The sequence below is a fragment of the Anopheles bellator genome, chromosome 2 (assembly GCF_943735745.2).
Source record: "Anopheles bellator chromosome 2, idAnoBellAS_SP24_06.2, whole genome shotgun sequence".
Classification (NCBI taxonomy): Eukaryota; Metazoa; Arthropoda; class Insecta; order Diptera; family Culicidae; genus Anopheles; species Anopheles bellator.
The window spans coordinates 71,884,211-71,910,308 of NC_071286.1; the positions used below are offsets into that span (position 1 = coordinate 71,884,211).

The 26,098-nt window shown below is 52.7% G+C and overlaps 1 protein-coding gene across 2 annotated transcripts in view; it reads right to left on the bottom strand.

Annotated features, from left to right (window-relative positions):
- Positions 1–325: 325 nt before the first annotated feature.
- LOC131211983 (bone morphogenetic protein receptor type-1B) overlaps positions 326–26,098 on the bottom strand; it is a 76,718-nt gene continuing 50,945 nt past the window's right edge. Inside the window, exons 1-3 of one of the 2 annotated variants that reach the window (XM_058205686.1) lie at positions 18,256–18,479; positions 3,043–3,230; positions 326–2,973 (exon numbers count right to left, since the gene is read on the bottom strand). In XM_058205686.1, the coding sequence (XP_058061669.1) occupies positions 1,669–2,973; positions 3,043–3,230; positions 18,256–18,289 (1,527 nt within the window). In that variant the 5' untranslated portion in view covers positions 18,290–18,479 and the 3' untranslated portion in view covers positions 326–1,668. Of the gene's footprint in view, positions 2,974–3,042; positions 3,231–18,255; positions 18,480–26,098 lie in introns of those variants that run through there. The other variant, XM_058205685.1, reaches the window with a different exon arrangement.

Consider the following 26,098-nt stretch of genomic DNA (forward strand, 5'->3'; position numbering starts at 1 on the left):
GGTCCTATTTCAGCAATAGCAACTTGAATTTGGGTCGTGAGGTTGTCAATAATAGCCGATTTGTTCGCATAACATAAAAAGCGATTGTGGCAGTCACTGTATGGCACGTAGGGCCGTCCTGTTCAAACCAACGCCGTCCACGTTCTCAGCTACAATTTCGCCGAAAAACCAATTAGCCAAAATACGGCCGTTTATTGTTTATAACCAAATGAAATCATGCATCGTTAATGAAACAACATGTGGTTTGAAAGGGGAGGAATCTGATAAGTATGGAACAACGGCGTTTAAAGTTGGATAAGAAGTTTTCATTTCATTTTATTCCGATTTCACAACTGTCGTACAGTAAGTTTTGCTCGCTTTCAAACACATTTTTTTTCCAATACAAAACGCTATAAAAATAAATCCGTGGCTTTTGGAGAACCTTTTCTTCTAGTTTTCTACGCGCGCATTAGACAAAAAAAACAGGGAAGAACATCGACTGCACCTACAGTGCAGGGAAAAAAGCTCTTAACAGCAACAGCTCAGTTGCTCAACTTTGCTTCCTACCTATGTACAACACAGACACTGAAACGCAGCACTGTAAGAGTAAGAAGATTACACTACTTGTCTACCGTTTTGCCTGTCAACACCGAAAATGAAACACTAAGCTAGCCCTACAATCCTACAGAAAAAACAGGTTTCACTATAAGCGGTCCTACGCTGCTTGATTAAGTTCTAGTGTTGTACTCCTAATGCGCCTGACATGCCCCTGAACACACACCTCTCTCTTGCCCGCGGCGGCCCTTAACCAAAACGAAGAGCGCCCTCCGAGGCTCGCAAGGGGCAGCAAAGGTTCATGATTACGTGGCGTTCATAATATGTACATAAATGTGAATCTCGACAACAAAAAGCCTTCTCGCCTCGCCGTGATGCGAACTGAAATCTTTCAAATCATATTGCCAAATCTCTCGCTCTCTGTTGGCGCCCCACTGTGCGCGCCATCCTTTTCGCCTAGGTGCCTGTTTGTGTTAACAATTGTAGCGCGGGACTTGCCGTGTCCTGTGGGGTCCTCTGTTAGCTCTATCAACTAGCTTACGGCGACACGACCAGCCGTCCTTTTACAATAAACGAAAACGAAGCGTTCTCGCGCGTGAAGAATAGAATCGCTTGAAATCGCCATCGACCTGAATGTCGGATGGCGGAGCTTAACATAAAACAAACCGACACGCACGCCATACACCAGAGTACAACGGCACGCCGGCCAGTTTCAAGGCGACGTGTGCCGCACTTTCCTCCTAGTTCTAACACGCTCTAAACGCTTATCACTAACTTTTCTTCCATATGGCATACAGTAAACGCACAAAGACCCCACAACCCCAACGATCCGCGCGATCCGCGTGTCCCTTTGGTTGGGGAATCGGCTTCAGGGGTTCCCCCCTTGTGGATGGATGGGCAGCTTAGAAAACAGTATGATGTGGCACTAACTAACAGTGGCACCGCTATTTACAAACGGATCGGTCCGGGTTCCTCCGATCCGATCAGGTGCGGTCGCCGGTGCAGTGTTACGGCAAATAAATAAGGCGTGGTTTGCATCCAACTCCCACTCGAAAGGAAGGATCGCACCGGTCCCAGATTAAGTGGCTCGAGCAGTGACGGCCGTTTTTGTTGGCGTATCTGGCCTCCTCCTCCTTACACTATCTTAATCGTACAATCTGTCTCGAGTTTGACGAGCGTCTTCTTTACCCGCAGTGCCGTCAGCCGGACGGCCGGGCTCGGGTGCCAGCACTCTTGCATGATCTTCGATAATACTACGAGAATGTCCTCGTCCTGCCAGCGCTGCGGGATCGGTGGCCGGACACCCTTGACGCACACGACCGCGTACATGTCCTCGAAGCTCGGATCGGACGGCACCACGTCCTGGTACGGGAGGGCGTAGTCCTCGCAGGTCGTAGTGTTCTTGGCACTGCGCACCGTCGTGATGCAGCGCCGGGCCATCTCCCAGAACACCAGGCCCACCGAGTACATGTCGGCCATTTTGAAGCCCTCGAACATCTTCAGGTCGAGCGTTTCGCTCAGCACCTCCGGCGCCATGTAGCGCCGCGTTCCGACGCGCGGGTTGGGGGCGATCTGAATTTCGTCCGATTCGCTCGAATACTTTACCGCCAGCCCAAAGTCCGCGATCGCACACTGGCCGTTGCGCTTGACGAGAATGTTTTTGCTCTTGATGTCCCGGTGTGCGATCGACGGTTTGCCCGGTGTGCCAAAGATCTCGGTGTGCAGATGGGCCACGCCGGACGACAGCGAGAGCGCCAGCACCTTCAGCATGTGCGGATTGAGGACGCGTTTCTGCAGGTAATCGTGCAGTGAGCCGAGCTCGTGATAGTCCGTAATCAGCAGCATCTGCGTCCACGAGCCGGTCCCCTTGATGTCGGCCGCAATGAAGCCAAGAATGTTCTCGTTACGCATCAGCACCGTCTGGTAGATTTCGGTCTCCCGGAACCAGGACGCTTCCTCGGTGGTGAAGAATATCTTGACGGCCACCCGCTCGTCGCGCCACTTGGCCAGCCACACCTCACCGTACCGCCCCTTCCCGACCGAGTGCACCATCTGGATCTGCTTGGCGATCGTCCGCTGCACCAGCAGCGGCAGTCCGGAGCCGCTTCCGCTGCTTTGCTCCACCAGATCGGCGATGGGCAGGTGGCCGTTGGTCGTGTTGTAGAGCGAGTTCATCAGGTAGCCCGGCTTTCGCTTCTCGCGCCTTCGGTACATGCAGTACATGCAGGTGACCAGACACACGAACAGCACCGAGCAGAAGACGATGGAGGTGATGAGGGCCAGCATGGGCATACTGTGCGGGTCAACCGGTGGCGGGGGCTCCGTCGTCGTCGTGCGCGGATTGTACTCCGGCAGCAGGTCGCGGTTACAAAAGTTTTCGCTATCACAACACACGATACTCTTGCCGTGTATCTGCGGTGACATGGTTCCAACTTTGCACTGAAAAGAGGAGAAATGGTTGAATGATCAGCGGAAAGTTATTTTAGCGGATTAGCGCACTAGACCAACCTGCAGTAGTCCGCCGCCCTGCTCAGGCGACATACAGCCGTGGCTCCACTCGGGCACCCACTGTTTCGTTTCCTCATCCAGGACCTCCTCGACCGACGCGAAGCAGGAACCACCCGGGCGCGTTTCGCACGTCCCATTCTGCACATTCCCGGGACAGTGGCCTTCGCAGTAACACTGGAGCGTACGCGCTGTTTCGGAAGAAAAGCGGAAAACAATCGATTAGTTTTTGATTCACAGGTTTCGGCGAATATGGCCTGTTCAAGGACAGTGTGCCCCATATGTCCCCCATAGCACCTTGAGTTGTTTTGCGCAGCAGCGCTCTTGGAGTTTCAATTTGATTTTCATTATCGATTCAGCGTGAGGCCTAGATAAAGTTGATTCTCTACTTAACTGCGAACCATAATCGCGCGTTGCGGGCAATAATAATGCCGACCCAGAAGAATTGCGCTTCGCGACTGGAAAGATTGTGTTCCACGCCGTACAGGATATGCCATTGATTGGAAACAGTATCCAAGAAACTCGGTTTTGGAAAACAGTCGAGCTTTTCTTACCTCTCGATTATCGTTAAAGAACTTGGCCATTTCTAACAGGCAACAAATTTGGTTTGGATTTTCCAGTGGCTTCCACATAAAAAGGGGACAAGTCACTAGACGACAATCGCTGGCTGTCACCGGAGGATCGTGATCAAATCAGGAAGAGGCTTATCACTGGTTTCAAAAAGGTTTGATTAATCGACCCTCGGGAGCCCCCGATGGTCCCACCAACGGGCGCCACCCGTGAGCGGAAGACTGTCCTCAGCCCAACGAAAACGGATTGAATTGATGTTCATTTTTGGGCTGATAAGACTCGATAACTCGCGACTCGGTTTGAGGTTCGCAGTTTTGTTGTGTGTTGCTCCCCGCACATCTGGGGCTCGGTTCCGTCCATAGAGGGGGCCGGTCTTCCTGTTGGTCGGGGGGAGAGCCCCAAGTTCATTACCGGGTTGATTTGGAGGCGATACGAAGATAAGCTTTATCGCAAGGGCCGTGGTGTTCTTGGTGATAAGAGAGAGGCTTCTCATCCTCGTGACAGGATGTTGTTGACTTGGCGAATGCAAATGTGCAGCAGGTAGCCGCCGCCTGGTGGTGGATCCATTTGCAGCCCTGCTGGATTCGGCAAACAACGGTAATCCGCTGTTCAGGTGATGCACTTTCGCGGAACCGGAGTGGAATCGTGACTAGCTTATTCACGAAAAGAAATTCGCAGTGCACGGCGCGACGCTGGCGGAGGCACCACGCCATCGCGACCCTAATAAGTTACGTGAAACAAAACGGAACTCGTTACCTCCCCCCCCGTGCCATTTATGATTATGTGGTCCCCGGGGCCGTCGCCACGACAGGATCATCCCTCACGGTGCCCGGTGCCAGGAAGGTAAACTAATGCCCATTCTGTAGGCGTACCGAAACCGGCGCGTCCGGCCGTCACCGTGAAACACGCCCGCTTATCATAAAGTGCGAGGTTCAGGGTTTAACCATTTTTACCTCCGAAAAAAAGGGTGCCTTTTCGGGGTTCGGCCCGCCGGGATCAGTCAGGGATTGAAAGCTGGCACGGAGCCACCAAGGGGCCGCCGCCTTCGGGCGACTTAAGATACTTGACGCCCGGCTTTTTGCCTGTCCGGTGTAATCTGTCGCCGTGTGGCTTTGTCCGAGAGGGAGCATAAATTCGCATATCGATCGATGATGGTGTGGGGGGTAATGTGTGGACAACAGAGAGCCAATCCATCACTCCCGGGGGTTGGATCCCACCATCGACCATCGATCAATCAAAGGGGCAGCGGCAATCCGAAGCCCGTCCCAATAGGTAGCGTTGTGGTTCCGAATCTGAGGCATCCCTCTCTCCCTCTCGGATGGTCGCCAATCGTCCTCCGGCGGACTGCTGCAGTTCCTACCTAGGCGTTCGTGATTTGAGTTTTGTCGAGACGAGTCGTACCCGTTCTCGGTTGTGTCTTCACTCCGGAGGCCACCGTGCGCCTGGCACTGTAAGCCTCTTATTTATGATAGCCCAGGGCGAGGAGACACAGTTTTCGGCAGCGTTTCGGAACCGACACTGGCCCACTCGTCTCAGCATAAACGTGGTGCGTGGTATTTTTAACGAACCACCACAAATACAAGCCCCGCACGGGACGGGAAATAGGTGGAAATGCTCGGTACTCTAGCCACAGCCAATCTGTGTGTGACAAGTGATAAGTTTATCAGCACACAAATGGTTTAATGGTTGGACAAATTGTACTTCACCGTGGCCGCTCGCACACCTGGACCTGGGGTGCTGGGGTTGCCGGGGGAACTGTGTCCCCGCGTATCGGAGAGTCCTCCATCAGGGCCGCCAGTTGCACGCTAGGGGGACGCGGACAGATAAGGGTCCTCGAACGCTGAACGGTGCTCGATTATACAAATTGATAGAGTGAACTGCCATATTCCCCGTTTCGGCTCCTCTATCGACAACCGATCGAGGATTGGGCGACTTCCCTCGAAGGCGGACGCCAAAAAACTTGTACCAACAACGCCACATGAGGGTGTTCTGGATTGCCTCACCAAACACATTCCACACACTCCGTCCGTCCCGTCGTTCGCTTCCGTTCCGATTCCCCCGGTCCCGATGGCGGCATTTTTTTTTTCTCTCCGGTTCCAGAGACCGGGGGCCCAAAACGTTACCTCATCTCTAGGAAAAACTCCAAGACTTCAGGACAGAGAGAGTGAGTGAGTGAGAGAGAGAGAGGGGCCGGAAGACACGCTGTGGTGCTTCCCCCGTGGCGGGTGTCAGACAGACAGACAGCGTGCGAGCGAGAGAGAGAGAGAGAGACCCAGGCATAGAGAATAAACAAAAAATATTATTTATATATTCTGCCTCATCCCTCGTCACGAGACCTATTTAGGGTAGAGCAGCACAGCAGCCAGATACGCGCGGCCAGGCCACGGGCTCTGCTGCTGCTGCTGCTGCTATTATGCTACAAACAAATGTGTACACTAAACCATCGACAGAGCATAACGCGCGGACGCGCCCAGAACGCTGTGGCCATCATCAGCCAGAGTAGTCTGGTGCGCGCTGGGCCGTCGTCGTTTAATTGCTTTAGCATTCTCCTCTTTGGAGTGTGATACTAATTTTGCCTCATTTCGTTTGAAAGGCCACCAGAACCTTTACCGTTACGGAGTGAGAGCACCAACTCACAGGATTCGAGATATGACCCACCGAAAGATGCCGACCCACCGACCGACCGACCGTGGGCGCGCATTGATAAGGCTCACGCTCACGACGACCCATCGCACTTACGTCACGTCACGGCGACGACAGGGCGCGCGCGCGCGCGAGGAGCATCAGTTGACAGACAGCTGACATCCTTCTTCCCACACTGCCGCCCCCCACCGCCACCGCGCGCGCGCAAACTTGTTTGTTTGTGTTTCTGCTGAACAACTCCGCTAATTGTTTTGATATTCCCGCGACCAACGGACCAACAAAAAGTGGAACCTCCTGATAGGAACGAGAATCACTACACGAAACCCTTCACGAGGGACACGGCACGGCACGGCACGGTGCCGCCGCGCCTTTTTCGGGAGGTCCCATCGTAAAGTTTTGGAAAAGTTTTAGAAAGCTTATCAAAACCCGCGCGCTGCCTTGTCGTGTGTTCCAATAACAACGATCCGCACGGTGACGTTGCGTTTCGAAAGAGGGCTCGAGACCCTCGAGGAGGTGTGTTATGGGCATTCGCGGGCGGGGGGGATCGAGAATGAAGAGCTATAAAAGTCGGGGCAACATAACGACACCAGAAACTGTAAAGTCACCGGCAGGCAGGGCGGCGGCGTTGGTGGGATTGAATATTCTGGAGACACCACGGACCAGCGGATCATGTTGGGCCGACGACGACGGACGATGCCTCGCGCTCTCTGGAGGACATCTTATCTGTAATAAATTATTTCTCGGGTTTCAACCGCAGGCTTTGCACCGGACGGCTACCTCGCTCGGTCTCTGTCTGGGGGTTCCGTCAGAACTGATCGTGCCCCGTTCCTTTTCGGGGTGGGCCTGCATGACAGAGAGTTGGGGGCAGAATTTGCATAACAAAACACACAAACACATTGACTGGATCCCTTGCCTCAAAGTCCGTCAAGCAAGCATCTCGCACCCCTTTGAACGCGGATGGACACAGCACTGACTGAAGTCGCTTGAACTTGAACCCAGTATGTGAATCTTTCTCGCCCCTCCCGAGACACGGACACTGATGATGACGGCGTTAGTTTTGTGGCCGACGGCGCTGGGCAGCTTCCCTTTGAGGAGGAGAGGGAGGACGGCACGGCACAATGACGCGCATTGTCAGCGAAGCGATATTTTTCTTACTTTCTTTCCCTGACGTCTTCCAGTGGAGACGCTCCCCCTTCACAGCATGCCAATGTCCCCCCGCGGCCTGAGGAGGGTGATTTGTTGTGCCATTTACTTTCCTCCCACATTGTGACACTTTGTAGTACGCCGCGGCGAAACCGTTCGGCGGACACGGAGAGCTGCGCAAATGAAGCTGCTATTAATATCCTTTGCGTGCGCGCTTGCGGGGAAGGCGGCAGATTTTCTCTTCGTGCCAACGTGAACGTGGCAGACAGCAGGGCGCAGTAGAAGCAGCGAAGGGGATATACGCGACGAACGCACTCTGCACGGTGCGCTGTACGTCACGGATGACTAGCAGACCGACGACGACAGGCGGGCCGGGCGGTGTGATGATGGACGTCCGCAGGGTTCATTCCGGATCATCCGGAGAGGGTAGAAGCCTACATTGGGTTCCAGTCAGACCATTTCGAGAATGGAATTCCATCATCCATTTCGCAGGAGCTCGGGTAGCGATCACCAAACTAAACATCGCCCAATCCTCAAGGTTACCGCCGATCGAAGCGGATCCGCGGAATTCGAGTCCGATCGGCCGATATTAGCATACCGAGGGTATCGTCGTGCCGATCGTGACTCACTCGCGCTCACGATCGAATGTATCGGGGAGAATTGGGAATCTGAGCGCGCGAAAACCTTGCCTCTGTTAACTTCACACAGCAGTCGGAACACACGGAAGTTGTCATCCAATTTGCGCGCGCGACCCGTCCAAATATGCGTCAGCCATCAGCGTGGCGTGGGATTTATGACGCGAGCGAGCGACTTCTGTGGAAATATTACGCGAACCACGGGACCCCCGCTAACGTAGTTAACCAAATCCAATTTGTAGTACTCCACCGTGTCTCCCCCCGGGGGAAGATTACCGACCCATTGTGCCCCGCGACGTTACGCCAGTCGCCAACAATCCTTCCGTTTGGACGTCAATGACGCGGCCGTTAAGGACAGTGTGTGTACTTATTCCTGTGCTCCACCGGACACATAACGACCTCCGGGGGCATTAAGGGGTTTCTTTAAAATTTGATGTACTAACACCGCTACGATGGAGACTCTCGGGCGTGTTTATGAATCTCGCACATGCTGCGCGATCTCCGAATGGGCCCACCATGTATATCGTAATTAAAATGGTGTAAATCGTGGGGCCACAGAACCTTACCGTGGGTGTCCTCTCCCCCATTGGGTTCAGAGGAGGAGCGGATGTGCTCGGAGAGTGGGGTGGTGCGCTACATCTGTTTCGAAAATGCTGATTGATGCCCCGGCGGGAAACCGACTCGGCTCGGTGTGTGTTGGTGTGTGATCGGTGAGTGATAAATCAAAACCATATGGTCCTCGCCCGCCCGCTGTGTGCTGCTGCTGCGCCTGCCAACCCCCGCTGGCGCGATCGGGAAAAGCTTGAATTTCGAATCACATGTGCATTTGGCTCTCTGAGGTACGTACGGTAACGAAAAGTAGTTGATCGATTGCCCCTCTGCCCCCTTTCGCGGTTTGGCTGCGTCCACCGCGCCCCGTGATCTCATCGGGTTCGGGGTAACGGGGTTCTCGGTTTCGTGAACCCGATTTTCTCTGGCGGCCGCCTGCCAATTCAACGCCTACACCAACGAGAGAGAGATAGAACACCGGATCCGCCCCGACGATCGACTTCCCAAACCTGCGCCCGGCGTGATGTCGACGACGAGCGGCGATGTTTCAAGCGCGATCAAAGATCGTTGATCGATCAACGGGCAAGAACGCGGAAGGGGGGGCGCGGCGGCGTGGAGAGATAATTTGAATAAACCATTTTCTAGCTCAACTCCCTCCCCCACAGGGGACGGCCAGTGGGCGCAACAATATGGCTCTCGGAGAGAGCATGATCATTCTCGATCATGCGAGGCCTACGTTTATGCACAGCACCACCAAAGGCACACACGGAGCATTATTATAATTGTTCTACCCGTGTGTAAAGTACTTCCTGCGCCGCCCGCTGCCGGCCGGATTCTTGGTTCGGAGCCCCACGCATATGCTATGCGCTCGCGCGCGCGTGTGGCGTGCTGCGCGCACGCCAACTTCCAATGGCTAATGGTACCTCCTTTTAGCTCTTTTCGATCTCCGACACCGACTCCACTCCACAAGCCCCACCACCGGGAGGGCATGGCGGAAGCCGGGAACGAGAACATTCTAATGTTGGGCGTGCGTCGATCAGCTTCAGGATGAGCAGCGATGATGAAGATTTTCGAAGCCAGCGCGAATGGTAATTTTCAAACCAAATAAGATCCTCTCTCTCTATTTGAGGAGCGCCGAAAGGGGAACGTTAAACAGCAGAGTCCGGCGATCTTGTTTCCGATCGATTTGGAGCTATCCCCCTCACACCGCGCTAAGTGGTTCCGCTCACAGACGGCACTATTTGTGCACGGTGGTGGCGGTGGCAGCGGCGCACAATTGCATCGAGTTTCGTCTTCATTAGTGAAGCGTTTCCTTGAGGTGCCACGACACTCGGGAAAGCCCCTTGGCCGGGAGACGTGAAATCTCCACCATCTCCCGGTGTGCTTTTTGGGGAAGCAATGGTCTGCGCGATCCTTCGGTGGACCCCGGCCGGCGGCTACCGAACTCATAAATTTCAATCAATTTCAAAGCCCAACCCCCATGTGTAATGGCGATCCTCCAAAATGGCGCGCGGAGCAACACAGTCAGGCCAACAATTGCTGCCAATTAATCATTTCGATCAGCCGAAAATAAAAACGATAAATTATACGATCGCGAGAAAGGGCGCTACTGCGGCGCTGGGCTGCGGACACTCCGGAACCGGTCCGAACCGATCCCGGGGAGTGGCCGGGCGAGCCGACGGAGTTGGCGCATTTTATCGTCCGCCGCCTGCCTGATTCATAAAACCGTTACCGACCGGGGCCGGGGCGGGGGGTGCGAAGGAGAGATTGATTTTAGATTCCACACCCGTAAAGATGTTATTACCTCCAGGGGGGAGCCGGACAGAGAGAGTGAGAGGGAAGGGACGAATGACACGAAGGTCGTCTCGCCGGGGGTCAATGACAATGGGACGGATGTATCGGCCCTCACGTTTTGCACCTCCCGCGACATGTTGGCCAACTTTCGTCCGACGTTTATGACCGCCACACGGAACAAAAGTATTGAATAATAACAGGAAGTAGATACACGCCGATCGTGATGATCTTGACGTTCGCGAAAGAGCGATTACTCTCCGTCCAGCTCCATCTGTTGGGGGGGATCCCCAATGTGAGTGAGGCGAACGATCAAAGCGTGGGGTTCACTACCACCACTGCGCGCGGACTCCGTGTAACGATACACAACAACGGTAGCAGAAACACTCCACCAAATGGGCCAATTGATTATAATCTGTGTTTTGCTCCAAACCCTGCCCGGGTTCCACACACCACACAGCCAGCTGCTCGTCGTGCTCGTCAGCAGCACACGCCGCCATTCGTCCGTCCGCCATCTGTGTGTGCGTGCCCGGCAAAAGCGCGATCGCGTTCTCGCGCTTACGCCGCGGCCACTTCGAGCGCGAGAGGAGCCCGCGCCGAGCAGAACCCGTTTTAATTTAACTCTTCCAGCAGCAGAACGACGATACACGCTCAGGATATCAGGAAGCCCGCGGGGGGGCCACGTGCGAGAGCGAGAGAGAGAGAGTCAAGGCGCAAGCGATTCCAGTGGCGCGCACACATCCTCAAGCGCAATCGCGCGCTACAAACACCGCTATCGAGAGGCGACCTTCTCGCGGATGCATAATGACGACTACGGCAGCAGCAGCAGCATCAACCCATATGTTTATAATCGTCTAACGAAGCGACGCCCCAATTCTTCGCGTCTTTCTCCGCGCCCGCGTGCTTATTGTGGGCCACTTTTCCGCTCCGTTTTGTCCTTTTTTTGTTCCAAACACGTCAAACTCTGTGCATGGGCTGGAGGGCGCAAACTGTTGCAAAGGTTATTAAATGCACACCGTTTTTTTTATTTTTTGGTTCGTTCATTCTTCGCGCCATGCGATCGCAACGATCTGGCTCTCGGAGCATGCAACGAAACCCGGACCAACGCGATCAAGACACTTAGCGGATTGGAACCACCGAATTAAACCCGACACCGAAAATGAATGATCACTTCTCGCTGGAAAATGACTCACGTACGGCGTGGAACTCGTGTGTCCGACGCGAAGGAGTCGACGAATGCGCTTTCATCATGCGCGGTTTTGCAATTGCACAGCAGCAGTGCCGGAGTGGTGGCGTGAACTGACGCGCTGAGACAGCGGAACACCCGTCCTAGTAATTGGCGCGAGATGAGAGGCAAAATCCCAATTAGAACGGGCCCCGCACACTCGCGGAACCGAGCTAATTAATTCATTTCTTTTGATCTGTCTGTCGGGGGCTTTTTTGAGAAACAGATTTCTTACTTCTTAGAGGTCGCCAATTACGCACATTAGATAGGGTGCGCGGAATGGACACGTGCCATGCTAATGCAGCTTATACGAGGAAGGAACCTTCCGAACCGGGGACGATCGCAGGTCGCTTAAAGTGAGTCTATTTTATTCGGTTGGTTAAAAATGCTAAAACCTCCGCGTGTTGGAAGCCGCAGAACAATCTTTATGCCCAATCACTATCACCCGTGGCCAAACTAAGAGGGGAATTTATGAGACAGCCGCGCGCTGAATGGCGAACTAGTTTGAGATAGGGCATCGATGAATTTAAAATAATACCTAGAGCAAAATGGCTTCTTTTTGGTCGAGCGACAGGGACATCAAACGAATGCAAATAGGGCAGAGGGCGGCGGCAGCCATCTCTTTCCGCCGCGCAGGGTGACGATGACTTTCGCGCGCGCATTGCAGCCACGCAAATCCCTGGCTGCGCCGGGGGGTTGTTCATTCATAAAACTTTGCTCAACTCGCGAGCGCGCGCGCGCTCGGTTGCGTGTGGCGATCCCGGACGTCAGAGCTCAGCATCATCCGCCGGGGCTTCGCGGACACGCAGACACGGGCGACGCGTCGATCGTTGTCGATGTGTCGCCCCGGTTCCGCCCGTGTCTGTATATATGCTCTCTCTGCTGCTGCATCGGGGTTGACCGTTGCTCGGAAGAAAGGAGGGCGCGCATAAAGAGAAGCTCTTATGTGCCGCGACGAGATGATGCACTATTTTTAAAACGAAACGCGCCGCGGCCATCAGCGGATCCCATCGCTCAGCCGCGGGGCTCGGATGCATTGCGCAATTCCGCGCGCCCACCCGACCGACCGACCGACCGACCAAACACTGGCAAATTTATTGCGATGTGCAACGTCGTCGTGGCCGTGTGGGTGTGCATTCGTTGCCAAAACAGAAAGCCCTGGTTCAGGGGGGGGGAGGCCTGCCTGTCCCGCTCGTTTCAGAGCTCATTTGTCAATTGAATATGTGCGAAGGAAACATGACTCATTATGAGTAGCCTTTTTCTCTGCCCCAGGAGCACACGACATAAACTAAGCGAATAACGACGTTGGATTGGAATGCCATTAGAGTCAATTCAGCACAACCACCCGCGACCACCGGGGCCTGTCAATGGAAGAGCTATTTCTATGCTTTGTGTGTTGTGTGTGCGGCGAGCGGCGAGTGATAACACCCCGAGCAGCCGTGCCTCGAATGATGTCATTGCGAAAGGGAGGGCTGATCACTTCCGGCCGCTTGTCGACTCGCAGCAAAAATACAGACCCCGGTCTCTTTTGGCCCGGATTCTTATCGTCGTTCGCCCGCCCCCCGCGCTATATTGATTGCGCGCCCGATCCTGGGAGACTCTCTCCGTTTCCGAGAAACGGGTTCGTCCATCAAAGTTGCGTCAAATCAGTGTCAACGTGTACCTGGAACGAAAGAGTCAAGCTCCGGCGGCCCATTAGTCAACGTTGTTTCGGGTGGGCCCATTTATAAAACAGCTGTACTTCGGGTTTTGAACTCGTCAAAGGGTGACCCCCTCTCGCGTTGCTTCTGGGGGTGCTTGGTGCTAATGGAATACTTAAATAAAAGAAATTCCTCGATCGTCAAACGATCGTCTCGCAGCACGGGCGGCCTAAAATTTTCCCCGTTCCCCGTTTCAAACAAGCTGGGACGGGGGTAAATAATTTAACAGCCACAGCAATTTCCATCACCACGGTAATTAACATGCAATCCGCGGTGGTGATGCGCTTCCGAGACTACGGGGCAGCAGTTGTTCACCATCCACACACCGCAACTGCGCTGGACAGATTTCCGTCGTATTTGCTGGATCAGTTAGCGAGTGGGAGATCCCACCAACACCACGCTGCGCATCCTACGCAAAACGCGTCTTCCCGTGACAGGCCGCGAGCCGGGCGAACAATATAAAGGTAAAAGGAGGACATGTCCCTGATCCGGGACGCCTTCGAGTTTCGACAGCCTCCTACAGACAATCAGATCTAACGAAGTGATCTACCTACCGTATCACGCGGTGAGTTCGTGAACTTTCACGATCGCGATCGAGTTGGTAACCGGAAGCGTACACGCCCGCGCGAAGAATTGCGGCGCGTGAAATGCGGATCAAAACGGGGAAAATATGCTGCTGCGACGACCACGCGCCTAGCAGCAGCACCGCAAACAAATGATGCCCCCGAGGAGCATCGAAAGGAACTGGGCGGTTGGACCCGGCCTGGTGCCTGCTAGAGTCCGCCAAAGGCGCGCGCGCGACATGAGCTGACATTTCCTCATTTATCATCTTTCACGGACGGTGCGCGGTCGCGGTGGTGGTGGAGAGCAGACGACTAGCCTCACGGATTCCACGATCGAAGCGCGATCGTTTCTTATGCGCGCGATAATTCCCCCGGCACCGGGGAGGTGGTTGCCATCATAAGAGACCTGGAGTAATAATAAGCCACCACAATATGCAGCGGGGGCGACCGCCATAAAGGATGACGACGACGACGCGGCGATGATGATGATGATGATGAGGAAGATAAACGATTAATGGGGCCGTGGGGGCGAAAGTAAGTGGAGTGCAATGAAGCACAAATAAGGAGAGTGGATAGTGGAGAGGTGGTGGCCTATGAATAATTATGTGCAGTTGCGCCCAGAGGAGGCCCTAGAAAGTTTTGAGTTCCGTTCGACCTTTCGACTTTTATGTGCGCTGACGTAAAAATAGAAGTCCTGCGTTTAATGAGGATGATTGCAGAAGACGAAACCGATTCCACCGTCCGATCGTTCGCTGCGACAAGCAGCGCGGAAGAAACAACAGTTCAAGACAAACCTTTGGCCCCATCGATCGACGAAAGAGTGCCTTAGACGGGTGCGGGACAGGACGGGTGGTGGTTTAGGACGCTTATCATACTTCCGAAACACAAAACGAAGAAACATCATCGTTCACTGTCGCGCTCGGCCGAACAACAAACCAAACAAACCCGCTGATAACACGCGCGGTGATTTGCAAAGCTCGCGGATTTGACAATCCCAGAGCGTTGCGCCGTGAGGGCCAAACTTAGAAGTGGGTTAGAACCTGACGTGCGCTGATCTGCCCTAATCTTTGGCGCTTTTCCATCAGCTTTACTGCACAATAACCCGTTGTGTCGGAGATTGTTTTACGACTTAATGTTTTAGGGGTTGGCCATTCAATAAGTTCCACCAACTTCCAGCAGTTCTTTGATGGAGAAGAAAACTTCAAAAGGAGGCCAAATTTATGGTGATGGCATTCACGGGATCGATAAATGGTTCATCTCTCTCGGCTTTAGTGGCGGCTGCCAAATCCTCCCTTTCACCTACAGAATAATGCATTTCGATATGAAATGAACCAAATGTTTTGCCATAAGCCACGGGCACCACCATATGGTCAACCGAGCGCAATCGCACCCTGACTCCATATATGGTCCCAAAAAGGTGTCCAGCTCAAGAAAACGGACTACCAAATGAACTGCACACCTTAAGAGGCGAGCCCCAGGACCCCAAAAATATGGCCGCATTTATTAATCAATGCAAACCATCACAAAAAAAAACATCTTATTTTTGTATTTCAATCACAAGCCTTTTGGGAAAGGTTATCTGTAAAGCAATGTTTATCTCTGTTTTTTGTTTTGTTTTGCTTCTGCATCTGGCTTTGCTTCCCCAGGGGATTGTCGTAACTCCGGTTCGTCGGATCCCGCAGTTGCCCTACATAAAAAGACCGTAACCTATCGTGGGTCTAAAACTATAAAAATAACAAAAATATGACCCACATGATGCTGCTGCCACCGGCATCCTTTACTCGGGGGGGGAGAGGAGTTTTGTTTACCTTCCAGTCGAGCGCGTCCTCTGGGGTCTGCGTTTTTTTTTTGGGATTGCTTCCCGGGTCGGTCGAGGTTCTTTCTCTACACGCAAGCGCTTGCGGAAGGATTTCCCCGCAAGCAAACCACAAAAAGTTAGGGACGAAACACATTAGTTTTTGGGAGATTTTAGAATCGATCCCATTTTTAATTCCCTGAGGCCCAAAACGACGAAGAAACACAACGAATCCCACCAGAAACTTAACGCCCAAAAATCGTCCCGTAATCCGAGCGGAAATGTGGGAGTCAGATGCTCGGTTCAGGGCGCGTCGTATTCGGTTTCAGCCCAAGTCATGGGACATTTTAACATAAGCGGTACCTTCTTTAGCAACGACATTACTCTAGCCGGAGCTTAGCGCGCAGCGCACATTTGAGCCCAGCCACCAACAACAAGCAAGGGACATGCTACAAGTGAAACGAGCGTACAAAAAATCCCCGGACAGGCAAAAAGGATCAGACCAACGAATGTTTGAAATTGTGTCTGGTTGACGGCGGGCAAAAAAGTGCAGTATTTTACCACTAGAGCCGAGGATGGAGAGCGCGAGCCATGTTTCTTCCCTCGAGAAACGATCGAATATCGAATGTCCCTTTGTAGAGGCGAGCCCAAAGGCGTCGCAGCCAACACAACTCGAGACCCCGTTTTCTTTGTCGATTCCTCTTGTCCCCGGGGCCGGCGCAAGGATAGGGCGCGGAAAGGACGCACAGGGTTTCTAGAGAACCGAAAATACATTCCAAAACACATCCCGGTGGCAACGCGTGTTGTCGCATCCTCTCTCTCTCGGCACATTTCGCTGCCGCCGCCACTGGGCGCACTTCTTGGGCGTTATTTGTGTTATTCCGGCCCCGGGATGGTGGCATTCATCTGTTTTCGCACCATTTTCGCTGGTGTCTGGTCTGTGTAGCAGGAGCAGCAAATTTCCCTTTCCTCGGTTCCACATCCCACATTCGGGCTGCCTGTACCGACGCCGTGGGCCAGCAGAAGTCGCAGTCGTGCACATTTGTCTTTCTTCGCACCATCATTGTACTTTGGTGTGTCCTCCCCGTCTGTTCTGCTTCCACTTCGGGGACTTGCTGCGTAGATGATGCCCTGCCGTGCGTCGATTTCTGCAGAACGCAGTTTCACTGTAATTTTCAAGGACGCAAATCGGTGTTGTGGACGTTGTGAAATGTGTTGGGCCCGAGGGGGTCCCTGACAAAAGACCGAGGCGGAGAGCAGCAAGATCCTTCCGCAAGTGAGAATACATTTGAGGATGGCCGATCTCTGCCCAGCAACAAGAATATCGAGTTCCAGACATTGTAAGACCTTCGGCGAATCCCGCCATTAGAGTACAGCAATGTTTCAGACAATGTAGATTATTTTTCTGCTTGATTTTACCAGTAGACCAAAAGTAGTTTCCGTCATTTTCGGAACTTCAATCGGAAGCCTCCGCACGGCCCGAGAATGTTCAATGAGCCACCCGGGGGGCGTGTTCTGAGGCAGCTGTGAACTTCCGATTCGGACGGGAATCAGAAGTTTCAAACTACAACAGAATAAATAATCACTTTCCTGTGCTCCTCCTCTCTGTGGCAAACACGGAATCGAAAGTTTAATAAAGAGAACCCGCGCGAAGCTTCAAAACGGAAACCGCGCCACTGCCTAATTAAAAACTTTTTCACGTGCCTCACAAAAAGTAACGTTCGACCGATCCCCGTGTCCTTCTCGTCGGACTCGAAATGCTGCACGGGGGCCATTTCACGTGCTGGAATTTCAATGAGCAAATGCGGCATTTTAGGGATTACCCAATATGAAGCATAACTTCAGAACGTCCCACAGAATGATGAAAAAGTGAACAAAGTTAAATATTACAACAAGGACCATCGGTTTTGGGGGGACAAATACCAAGAACCGAGGAGAAGGGAGAGGCGTCTCGCAGCCGAAAGAGAAGAGGCCGGATTGTCGTGGAGAAAAACGAACCGAAAACACGAGCATCTAATCATAACATCGCGATTATAAAATATGAGTCTCTTCCGATTCAATAATGCAACCATCTCCGGGCGCGCTCTTGGCTTGACACGGAAAAAATATGGTACGGTTCACGACTTCCAACTCCCGGGCGGAATGGAGACTGGGACTGGGGGGGTAGGCGAAAAGAAGCCCTCGAGAAATGATCCTTCGGAATGATAACTGGAGAAGTTGCTCCACTGTGCCCCGCGCGCCAGCTTCCCCTTCATTCCTTCTTCGTGGCCCGTAATTTCCCATTGCCTCTCTCGTGCCGTGCGCGTGCTATGTCCCCCCTTCACCACGCCCCTGGCTAACCAGGGCCGGGATTCTGGGGAAAACAATGAACCTTTTGGCCGTGGCCGTGGCCAGGGAGGGAAAGGAAAGCAAAAACCACGCTGCGAGATGCGGAAAACCAGAATAACAAGCTGCGAGAGGCGCGCGAATTGTTGCGCGCCGTGGAAAACAAACTTCAAACGATCGCATCGCACACGGCACACGGGGCATGGCCCGTATGGCCAAAGGCCACGCATAAATGACGGGGAAAAGGAAAAAATATATTTTCTAATTTATTATTTACCGTTTGCCTTCTTTTTTCTCGATTTCGGCGCCATGTCTGTGGTGCTCCGGCTGCTGCTGTTGCTGCGGGATGCTTCTTATTCGGGTTTCTGTTCGCCTTTTGCTCTCCTTGGTTCGGGCCCTTCCCGGAGAGCCTTTGGCCTGGAAATCGGACGTGCACACACGAAGCAACTCTGTCACTCCACTGGCCTGACCTGGCCTGGCCCGCTCAGTATGTTCGATACGTTTTCCTTGCTTCACGTGGCTACAGCTTCTTTGCGGCTCATTTTCGAAGGAGCGTAACTGTTTGAACACCTTTTTAAGAGTTTCTTTTTTTCGACAGAAACTCGTCTACTTGAGGCTCACAAATGAGTAAGATTGATGCTCCACAATTTACGCCGGTATGGCACCAGTTGGTGGTTCGCGAAATCACTTAAATTGGCACGGTACACAATCGGCAATTGGCTCTCAGGTTATCAGAGACTGGCCATTCAGGATGGGTAGCATTAGGAGCTAATTATGCTGTGGCGCGGACGTTTCGCAAGCCACTCCCGCCTCCTCCTTACTGTGTGTTATCAGCCCCAGGAACGCACTATCGTTTTTGTGGTCCCGTTTTCGGAAGTTTCGACCAACGTACGGAAATTTAGCGTCTCAGAACGGGCTCGGCAAGTTCGTACTGCGAACCGTCAAATCAATCGCAGCCTATCAATAGATTACATAGCAGCCAGCTGTCAGAATTCGCATCACTCGAGTAGGTGAGAGAGACAGAGAGGCGGTGCATCTCAATCTAATCGTGTCTCGTATCGTGCTGCGTCATTTTATCACCATCTATTAAGAAACGATAGCAGGAACGGTGTCCGTGCGAAGGTGTTCATCACGGCATATCGTTGGCCTTTGAACGATGGTTAATTTGTAAGTCGTTCGTGGCACGCGCGGCTAGGCTTCTTCTCAGTGCTGTCGTCGTTCTCTATCGCTCACTGCACGCACGACCCGCACGACGACTTAGTTGGCGTGTAGATTAGGCCGCAAACCCGGACATTGACGAGAATTCCCGAACACGGTCCCGCGCACCAGTTCCCCGTATGACGTAATTCCGGGCCTCCAACATCAACAACACACTTTACAGCCGCACCATAAAACACACGCGTTCATCAAATGGTTGATTGTTCCGGATCAATCGTCGTCAAAGAGAACCCGCCCGGGCAAACATTCGGGCTGTTTGCGTTATTGAACGGCACGGCCCACGATAAACATCCGCCCGTGAAAGTAACTTCTCAGCGTTTGAAAAATCGATTCTACGCGACGAACGGCGACCGTTCCGAGCTGCTGACCCGCAAATGCTTTTTTCCCGACAAGCGAACGCAAACTAGCATAGCACGTTGGAAGAAATCGAGCATTGGGTCGCCCTCCGCGAGTTTATGCTCGAGCGCCGTGATTCCGCTCCTCGAGGAGAGCGCTAGGCTTGAGGGTGAGCGGGATGCACTGCGTGTTCCGTTTCGCTCGCACTCTCTCTTACTCTCGCTCTTTTTCGCTCGTGGAGAGAGAAAACCCCGATTCAACCTACGAAGCAACACGATCGTGCTTCGGCTTTCCGCCTTTGAGAGAGAAAGATTGAAAACATTCCACCAATACATCCGTGCGCGGGCTGCGTGTACACACGCGCATGTTGTTACCCACACACCCAAGGCTCCCGACGGGCGCTCTCTCGCTCTCTCGGGGGGCGATATGCTCGCCAATGCTTCATGCTTCGCGAAGGAGCGAAAGAGACGCACCGGGGCTTCTCGCCGCGCAGCATGGAAACTCTGTCCAGATTCTGGGGGCCAGAGCCAGAAAGCGTTATAAATATGTGTTATAAATAATAAACGGTAGATCGCTCACGGGCGATAAAACATAAACATTCGGCCGGCCATCATCCTTTTGCCTTGGGCTCGTGCGCTGCTGAACGAATCCGTCTCCGCGCGCGGATGATCGGTTCCAGCTCAAACGCCCTGGCTGGCTGGCCCGCGATCGAGCTGACCCGCGATCAGGAGTCTTTGAGCCAAGCAGTTGAGGCTGGTCGTAAAAGGCGTGCGGCGTTTAAAAAGGGCCCCCATTTTCGTTTGAATTCCGTTGGTGGGCGGCTAACGCGGGGACAATATCTTTCACCAGACAGATTCAGACAGAATTTAAATTTCGACTCGGCGAGCTCGGAACTCGGGCGCCCACATCGCGTAACGCTGATGCTCGTCCACCACCGATACAGACATTCCGTGGTCGGTGGAATTTTTGATGATTATTTTATTCACTTTTGTGGTTTCCCCTTTGGGATGGAGAACCGCAGGACAACGGTCAGTACAAGTGTTGTCGGGACCGAGAAGAGCCGTCAATCACTTTGTTCAGATCCTTTTGGATATGCCCACTCCCAGTGCTGATCTACGAGCTACGAGCGAATCCATAGAAGTCGAATTAGGATATTTTGGATGGAAAATGCCATCTAGCACTACGTCTCTCAAAAGCAGCAGGATGTTGGCCGACGGACGGAAAACAGTTTCGTCGGCGGACGGGATCGGTAGTTGCGTAAACAAGAAAACAGTTTCCTCGCGTGGTCGCGGCCGAAGAAACGGACACACGGCTCGGTAATATTGTTGTGTATTTTGCAAAAATAGATTACCGACAGACGACACAGATTACACGCCGCCTCGGATCGACGATAGCGATCCGTCTTCGGATGTCCCGAGACATTAGCGCGATCACCAGCAGCAGCAGCAGCGGCGGCCGTGGCGGGTCGTGGCTCAATCTGCGCTAGACCGAGTGTCTGACGCCTAAAAATAGTTGTTTTCCACTTTGCGAGTGAAGTATGGTCGCTTTTCCGTTTCGTGCCGCATTTTCACCGTCTAGCAGCTTTTTTGTTCCGATTAAATGTCTCTGAAAACCATTTTGAATGAGTTGTCATCGTACCCGTTTCCTTCTCGGTCGGTGTCGCGCGCGCTCGCAACCCACCAGACGGCGGAGGACGTCTTCCGAGTGTGATATATCGGTCTGGCATTAGCAGTAGAGTCGGGCCAGCAACGCTCATATAAATTACGCTCTATAGATTGCGAGAATGTGTAAGGAAAAAGGTTGTAAGGTTGGCGTTTTTCTCTCACTCTGCTGCTTGAAGATAATAAAAGGAGTAGCTAAGCTAAACCCAGGTCTGCCGTGTCCATTCGCCCGAACAAAAACAGGAACGGGAATGAAACTATTCCACTTATTTGTCGACGTCGACGAGCAGGATCTCGTGCTCAACGTCAATCAGGTTGATGCAGGGATTTCCAAACGAGTTTCTAGATTATGTTTCTCACTTGTATGCACCTAACGTAAGAACTTGTGGCACCTGTGTCAGTAAATTAATTTCACCACCACCTAAACAGGAACAGGTGCCAAATGGCCTCTAATATTCCCATCGCACCGAGAACATTGGGATGCATTCCATGCTGCATTCATACCGCTCTATCGCCCAGGTATCAGTATCAGTGGAACAGACAAAAAGTGCGATTTCACAAATATCCGCCAGCGGCCAGGCCAGAGGTTGTAATACATCACCTCAACAGCAAAAAAAAAAAACGGAGAAGGTACACGATCGCCGACCGTACTTTCAGGTCCACCTGTAAAAGGCGTATCAAAACACTTGAGAAAAATCGTATTTTACACCCGGCAAAGCGAACGTCGTGGTTCTCGTCGGGGCAAAAGGTATCTGGTGGTGGTGCCTTTGTGTGCTCGGAAGACGATCGGGATGAACTGTCTTTACGGCCCGATACGAAACAAACGATCAAAACACAATAGAAAAGCTGTCTGGCCAGCAGCAGAAGAAGGGCCACGCCAAGCTGAATGCGCGTCCTGCGCACCGTTTGCGCAGCAGCATGCTGGCAGGAACAGAACCCTGCAGCAACGCGGCAGGGAGATCCCAAAAATCTTGACTGTAATATTTATCTCATTTCAATACCGGCCATCATCATTTTTTACTTCCCTCAGTTTCTATACAAAATAATCGAAAAGGCAAACCACAGAACAGCTTAGCAGCCGGACCGGCCGATAGGTTCCCCGGCGGCGGCCCCGCAGTGTCCCTGATCCGACCCTGGTCGGTGGTGCCCGTTCTTCGTCTTCTCCGTCGTCCGCTTTGTGTGTCTCCTCCAGAGAGTTTAGGTCCAGAGCAGTTATGATTTTCTTTTCGTTTAGACTCCCTGCTCTCTTGGGCTTGGTGCTGCTGCTGCTGCTCCTTTTGCCTTCCTCCGATCGCTACAGGAATTGACGTTTGACTGTTTTTGTTCCCCGTTTCCCCTTCGCCTGGCCCGTCTGGGCCTGTTTGTCAGGGGTTTCCTTTTTCTTCTCTCCGCGCACCGGGGTTCGGGGTTTCTCCTTCGAATCTCCTTCATCATCTTAATTCTTCGTTTTGCTCCTTCTACTTGCCTCGCTTTTGTTGTTCGGATCGGGGCTCTCGGTTGTCTTCTTGCCCCGTTCCACGAAGCAAAAGCGGTTCTGGTTAGGCACGGTCCAACGGGGCAAGTGGGTTGAAAAATGAACCAAACTCCAGAGCCGGGCGACATGAAGCCAAAGAGCGAGTGGAAAAAAAAACCGTTCTTCTCAAGTGTTAAGGAATCAGATTTTATTATTACACTCGTTTCTTTTCATTTCACGAGTAACCCCCGCCAGGAGCGACCGGGCTGCACAGATGTGGGGACGTACGCGAGGTGGGACGATCCCGGAGTGCGATGATCGAGCATAGAACGGATCCAGCTAATGGACAGCGACAGAATGATGGAAACACTTTTGACCGCCACGGGCGAAGGATAGGAGTGCTTTTTTAACACGATCCTCCACCCAAACCCAAGCGGGAAGAAGACATTAAACAATAGTAAACCGTTCCCCGTACAGGGTTCCTAACAAATCTCCACTGCTGCGTGGCGCGAACAATAAGTCTCAAGATACGAACTACGAGAGCAACAGCAATATTCTGGCCGATCGTTAATGCAGAACCAACTTACCTTCGACATCACTTCAAACGTCCAACAGCCAAGCGCGTCTGAAGGCGAAGAGAACCTAGGCGATCAGAGAGTTGCGTGATGCATTTGCGGGAAGAAAAAGGAACCCAACTTTACGCAACCTTTTATAGGGGGGCAAATAAAGAAAAATCCTCCCAGCATTTCGCGAGCTACCCCTGGCTAATAAACTGTTCGGAATTTTGCCGTATAGCCGATATATTTCAACACCTTGGAAGGCTGACAGGGCGTTGACACTCGCCCGCCGCGTGTCGCATTTCGCGCCGATCGCGATCGCGCGCGCACGCGCGCCACCGCCGCCGCGCACTTTCGACTCAATTTATATTTAAATCCTCGCAAAACGGTTGCTGCAAACGGGTGATGTGGGAAATTTGCATTTTAATTAAAATTTCTCCATCACCTTTGGCCGCAATAAAGAAAACAGTGGGGGCACATCGCATTGGCACCTAATTGCACCGACGGGCCCGCGGTTGCACTAATGCCCGATTCTGAGCACGGGACGGGCACGGAACATGCTGTGCCGTGCGCCGAAAAGTATGTCGTTCATTGTGCCAGTAATGAGTGCAATGAAACGTCTCAGGATTTTACGCATAAATTGCGCAAATTTATCTCGCCGTGTGGGACGCGGCCCGCCGCTCATTACCGGGGCGCTGAATTTGGCAGCCGTGCGGCATACTTTGTATGCTCCATATTCAAAAAGCAACAGTAACGTGGGCCATTGCGGGCGATAACGGACTTCATTAATAGTGTCGTATGTGGTGTGATCACCGCAGATTAAATAGTTACTAGAAGGTCCTAAAAACGCCGGGCTCGCAAGCCTGTACGCCACGGTACAGTGCATCGTTTTATCTTAAGTAGGTGTGCTCTGGAGGTTTGAGAAGTTCTTTAAGATAATCCAAACCCACCAAGCACACGCCCCAATAATCCCCAATAATCCAATAAAAGAAACGATTCGTTCGTGTCAACGACATGATTAAGCGCTTATTGGGGTCCCATAAAAAGGCGTTCATGCTTTTCGTAGAATAATTTGCCCAAACTGAGCCACTTTACATTTCATCAAAGTGCAATTCATAAGCGAAGAAACTCGAACTCATTTGACGATTAAATATGTTTCCCATTTAGGGGAAACCGCTCGGAATCGTTGCAGCGGAACATGGCCGCGAAAATATTTCGCACAACAGACCAGAACACCGGCGGCGGCACCGGTTGAAATGGAAGCGTCGCACTTAATAAATACCGATCGCTGGCTGGCTGCGAAGAATAGGAACACCACAGAGCACGCGATTTGCATACGGCTGGCTTTGAAGTCGAGCGGGAACGCCGCGCGCACTGCCAAGAAGAATCGGCTCCCGGCTCGGCTCGGGACCGGAGCCGGAGCAAAGGTGTGGCCAAAACGTGGCGCGGTTTATGCTTAAAAGCATAACAGTGTTCTCGTGTCCGCGCGTAAATTTGTGCGACCACCCAGCCCAGCCCAGCCGCCTCTCCGGCACCGGATCCGGCCGGATTATGTTCGCCGTTCTCCGCGTGCGTAGCAAACGCAGAAAACGCAGACCAAAGAAGGATGATCATCAGTGAGATCGCGTAAAGAAACACAAACAAAAACGACCACGACGACGACGCAGATGAACGACAGAATCCAACGGCTCCAAAGCCAACGGCTGGGGGCTGCTGCCCACAGACTTGGCCAGGGTAGCTACAAAAAAGGAAGGAAGAACTCTAAAAGCTCCCTGTGCCATGTTGATAGCGGCTGGCTACCGTTTGTGGGTCGAAAATGAATCACAATGTCACGGAACCAACCAAACCATTGCAGCAGACAGTCGTAGAGTCGTCCTGTCAGACATTCGTTAGGCGGGTTAGGGTTTTGGCAAGTTCCTTCAAGCACCCACCCGCGTGTCGCTCTTTTCTTGATTTCATTTCTGCGGTGTTTCTGAAGTTCAGACCGATTCAGGCGAGAATGTCAGTCGCAAGTTCTAACTATCCGGTAAAGATGACTTTCCGTACCGGAGTCCGACTACGTGACTGTTCCGATGAATCAACAATTGGCAACGTGTTCATAATGAGTTGGCATTAGAGTCAGCCTCTGGAAATCCCTACAAACTCACATTCTACACACGACTTTATGGACGACCTGATCTTTACGCGTGATCTTCGACGTATCTATCCAAACAACTTCATTAGAAAACCTATCGGACCAACGGGCAACAATTATTACTGCAGGTGTTTGCGCCCAAGACTGCGCGTTCCAGCGTTCCTCGATGGCCGCCGCTCTTAGAGCCCCATTATTTGCAGTGCAATGCGCGAGATAAAAAACAGTGTGAACAACGAGCAATCGATAGGGGAAAACAAGTGATTTAACGCCGTTTTAAATGGTGACGCGAGACACGATCCACTTTCACGCGATCCACGTCGATCGCGGATCGAACGTCGGAGGGTGGCGATAATCGCCGGTTGTGCGCGGGTTGGCTCTGAGGACACAGCGCGAGAGAGAGCGAGAGAGAGAGCGAGAGCCTTGAGCCTACGAAGTGTCACCTGCAAGAATTACCGTGGAATGTTGAGAAGGAGAACTTGTCGAGGGCCGCCAGCCAGGGCTTGGCCAGGGTGGCTTTGCATACCGCGATAAGCACGGCGATCGACAGTCAGAGTGGTTGGCCACTAGGGGCGAATACGTGTCGCCGAGGTAAATCAAGGGATGTCTTGGAAGGTGGTTCTACACCCATCCCCCCCGGAGGCTAGGATTGCATTCTTTGCGCCTGCGCACGGTGGCGCGGCCTTTGTTGAGCGTGCCTCGTTGGGTGCAAATCATATTGGAAAATGTCTGTAACGCTGCTGCTGAATGCCTGTCGATGAACC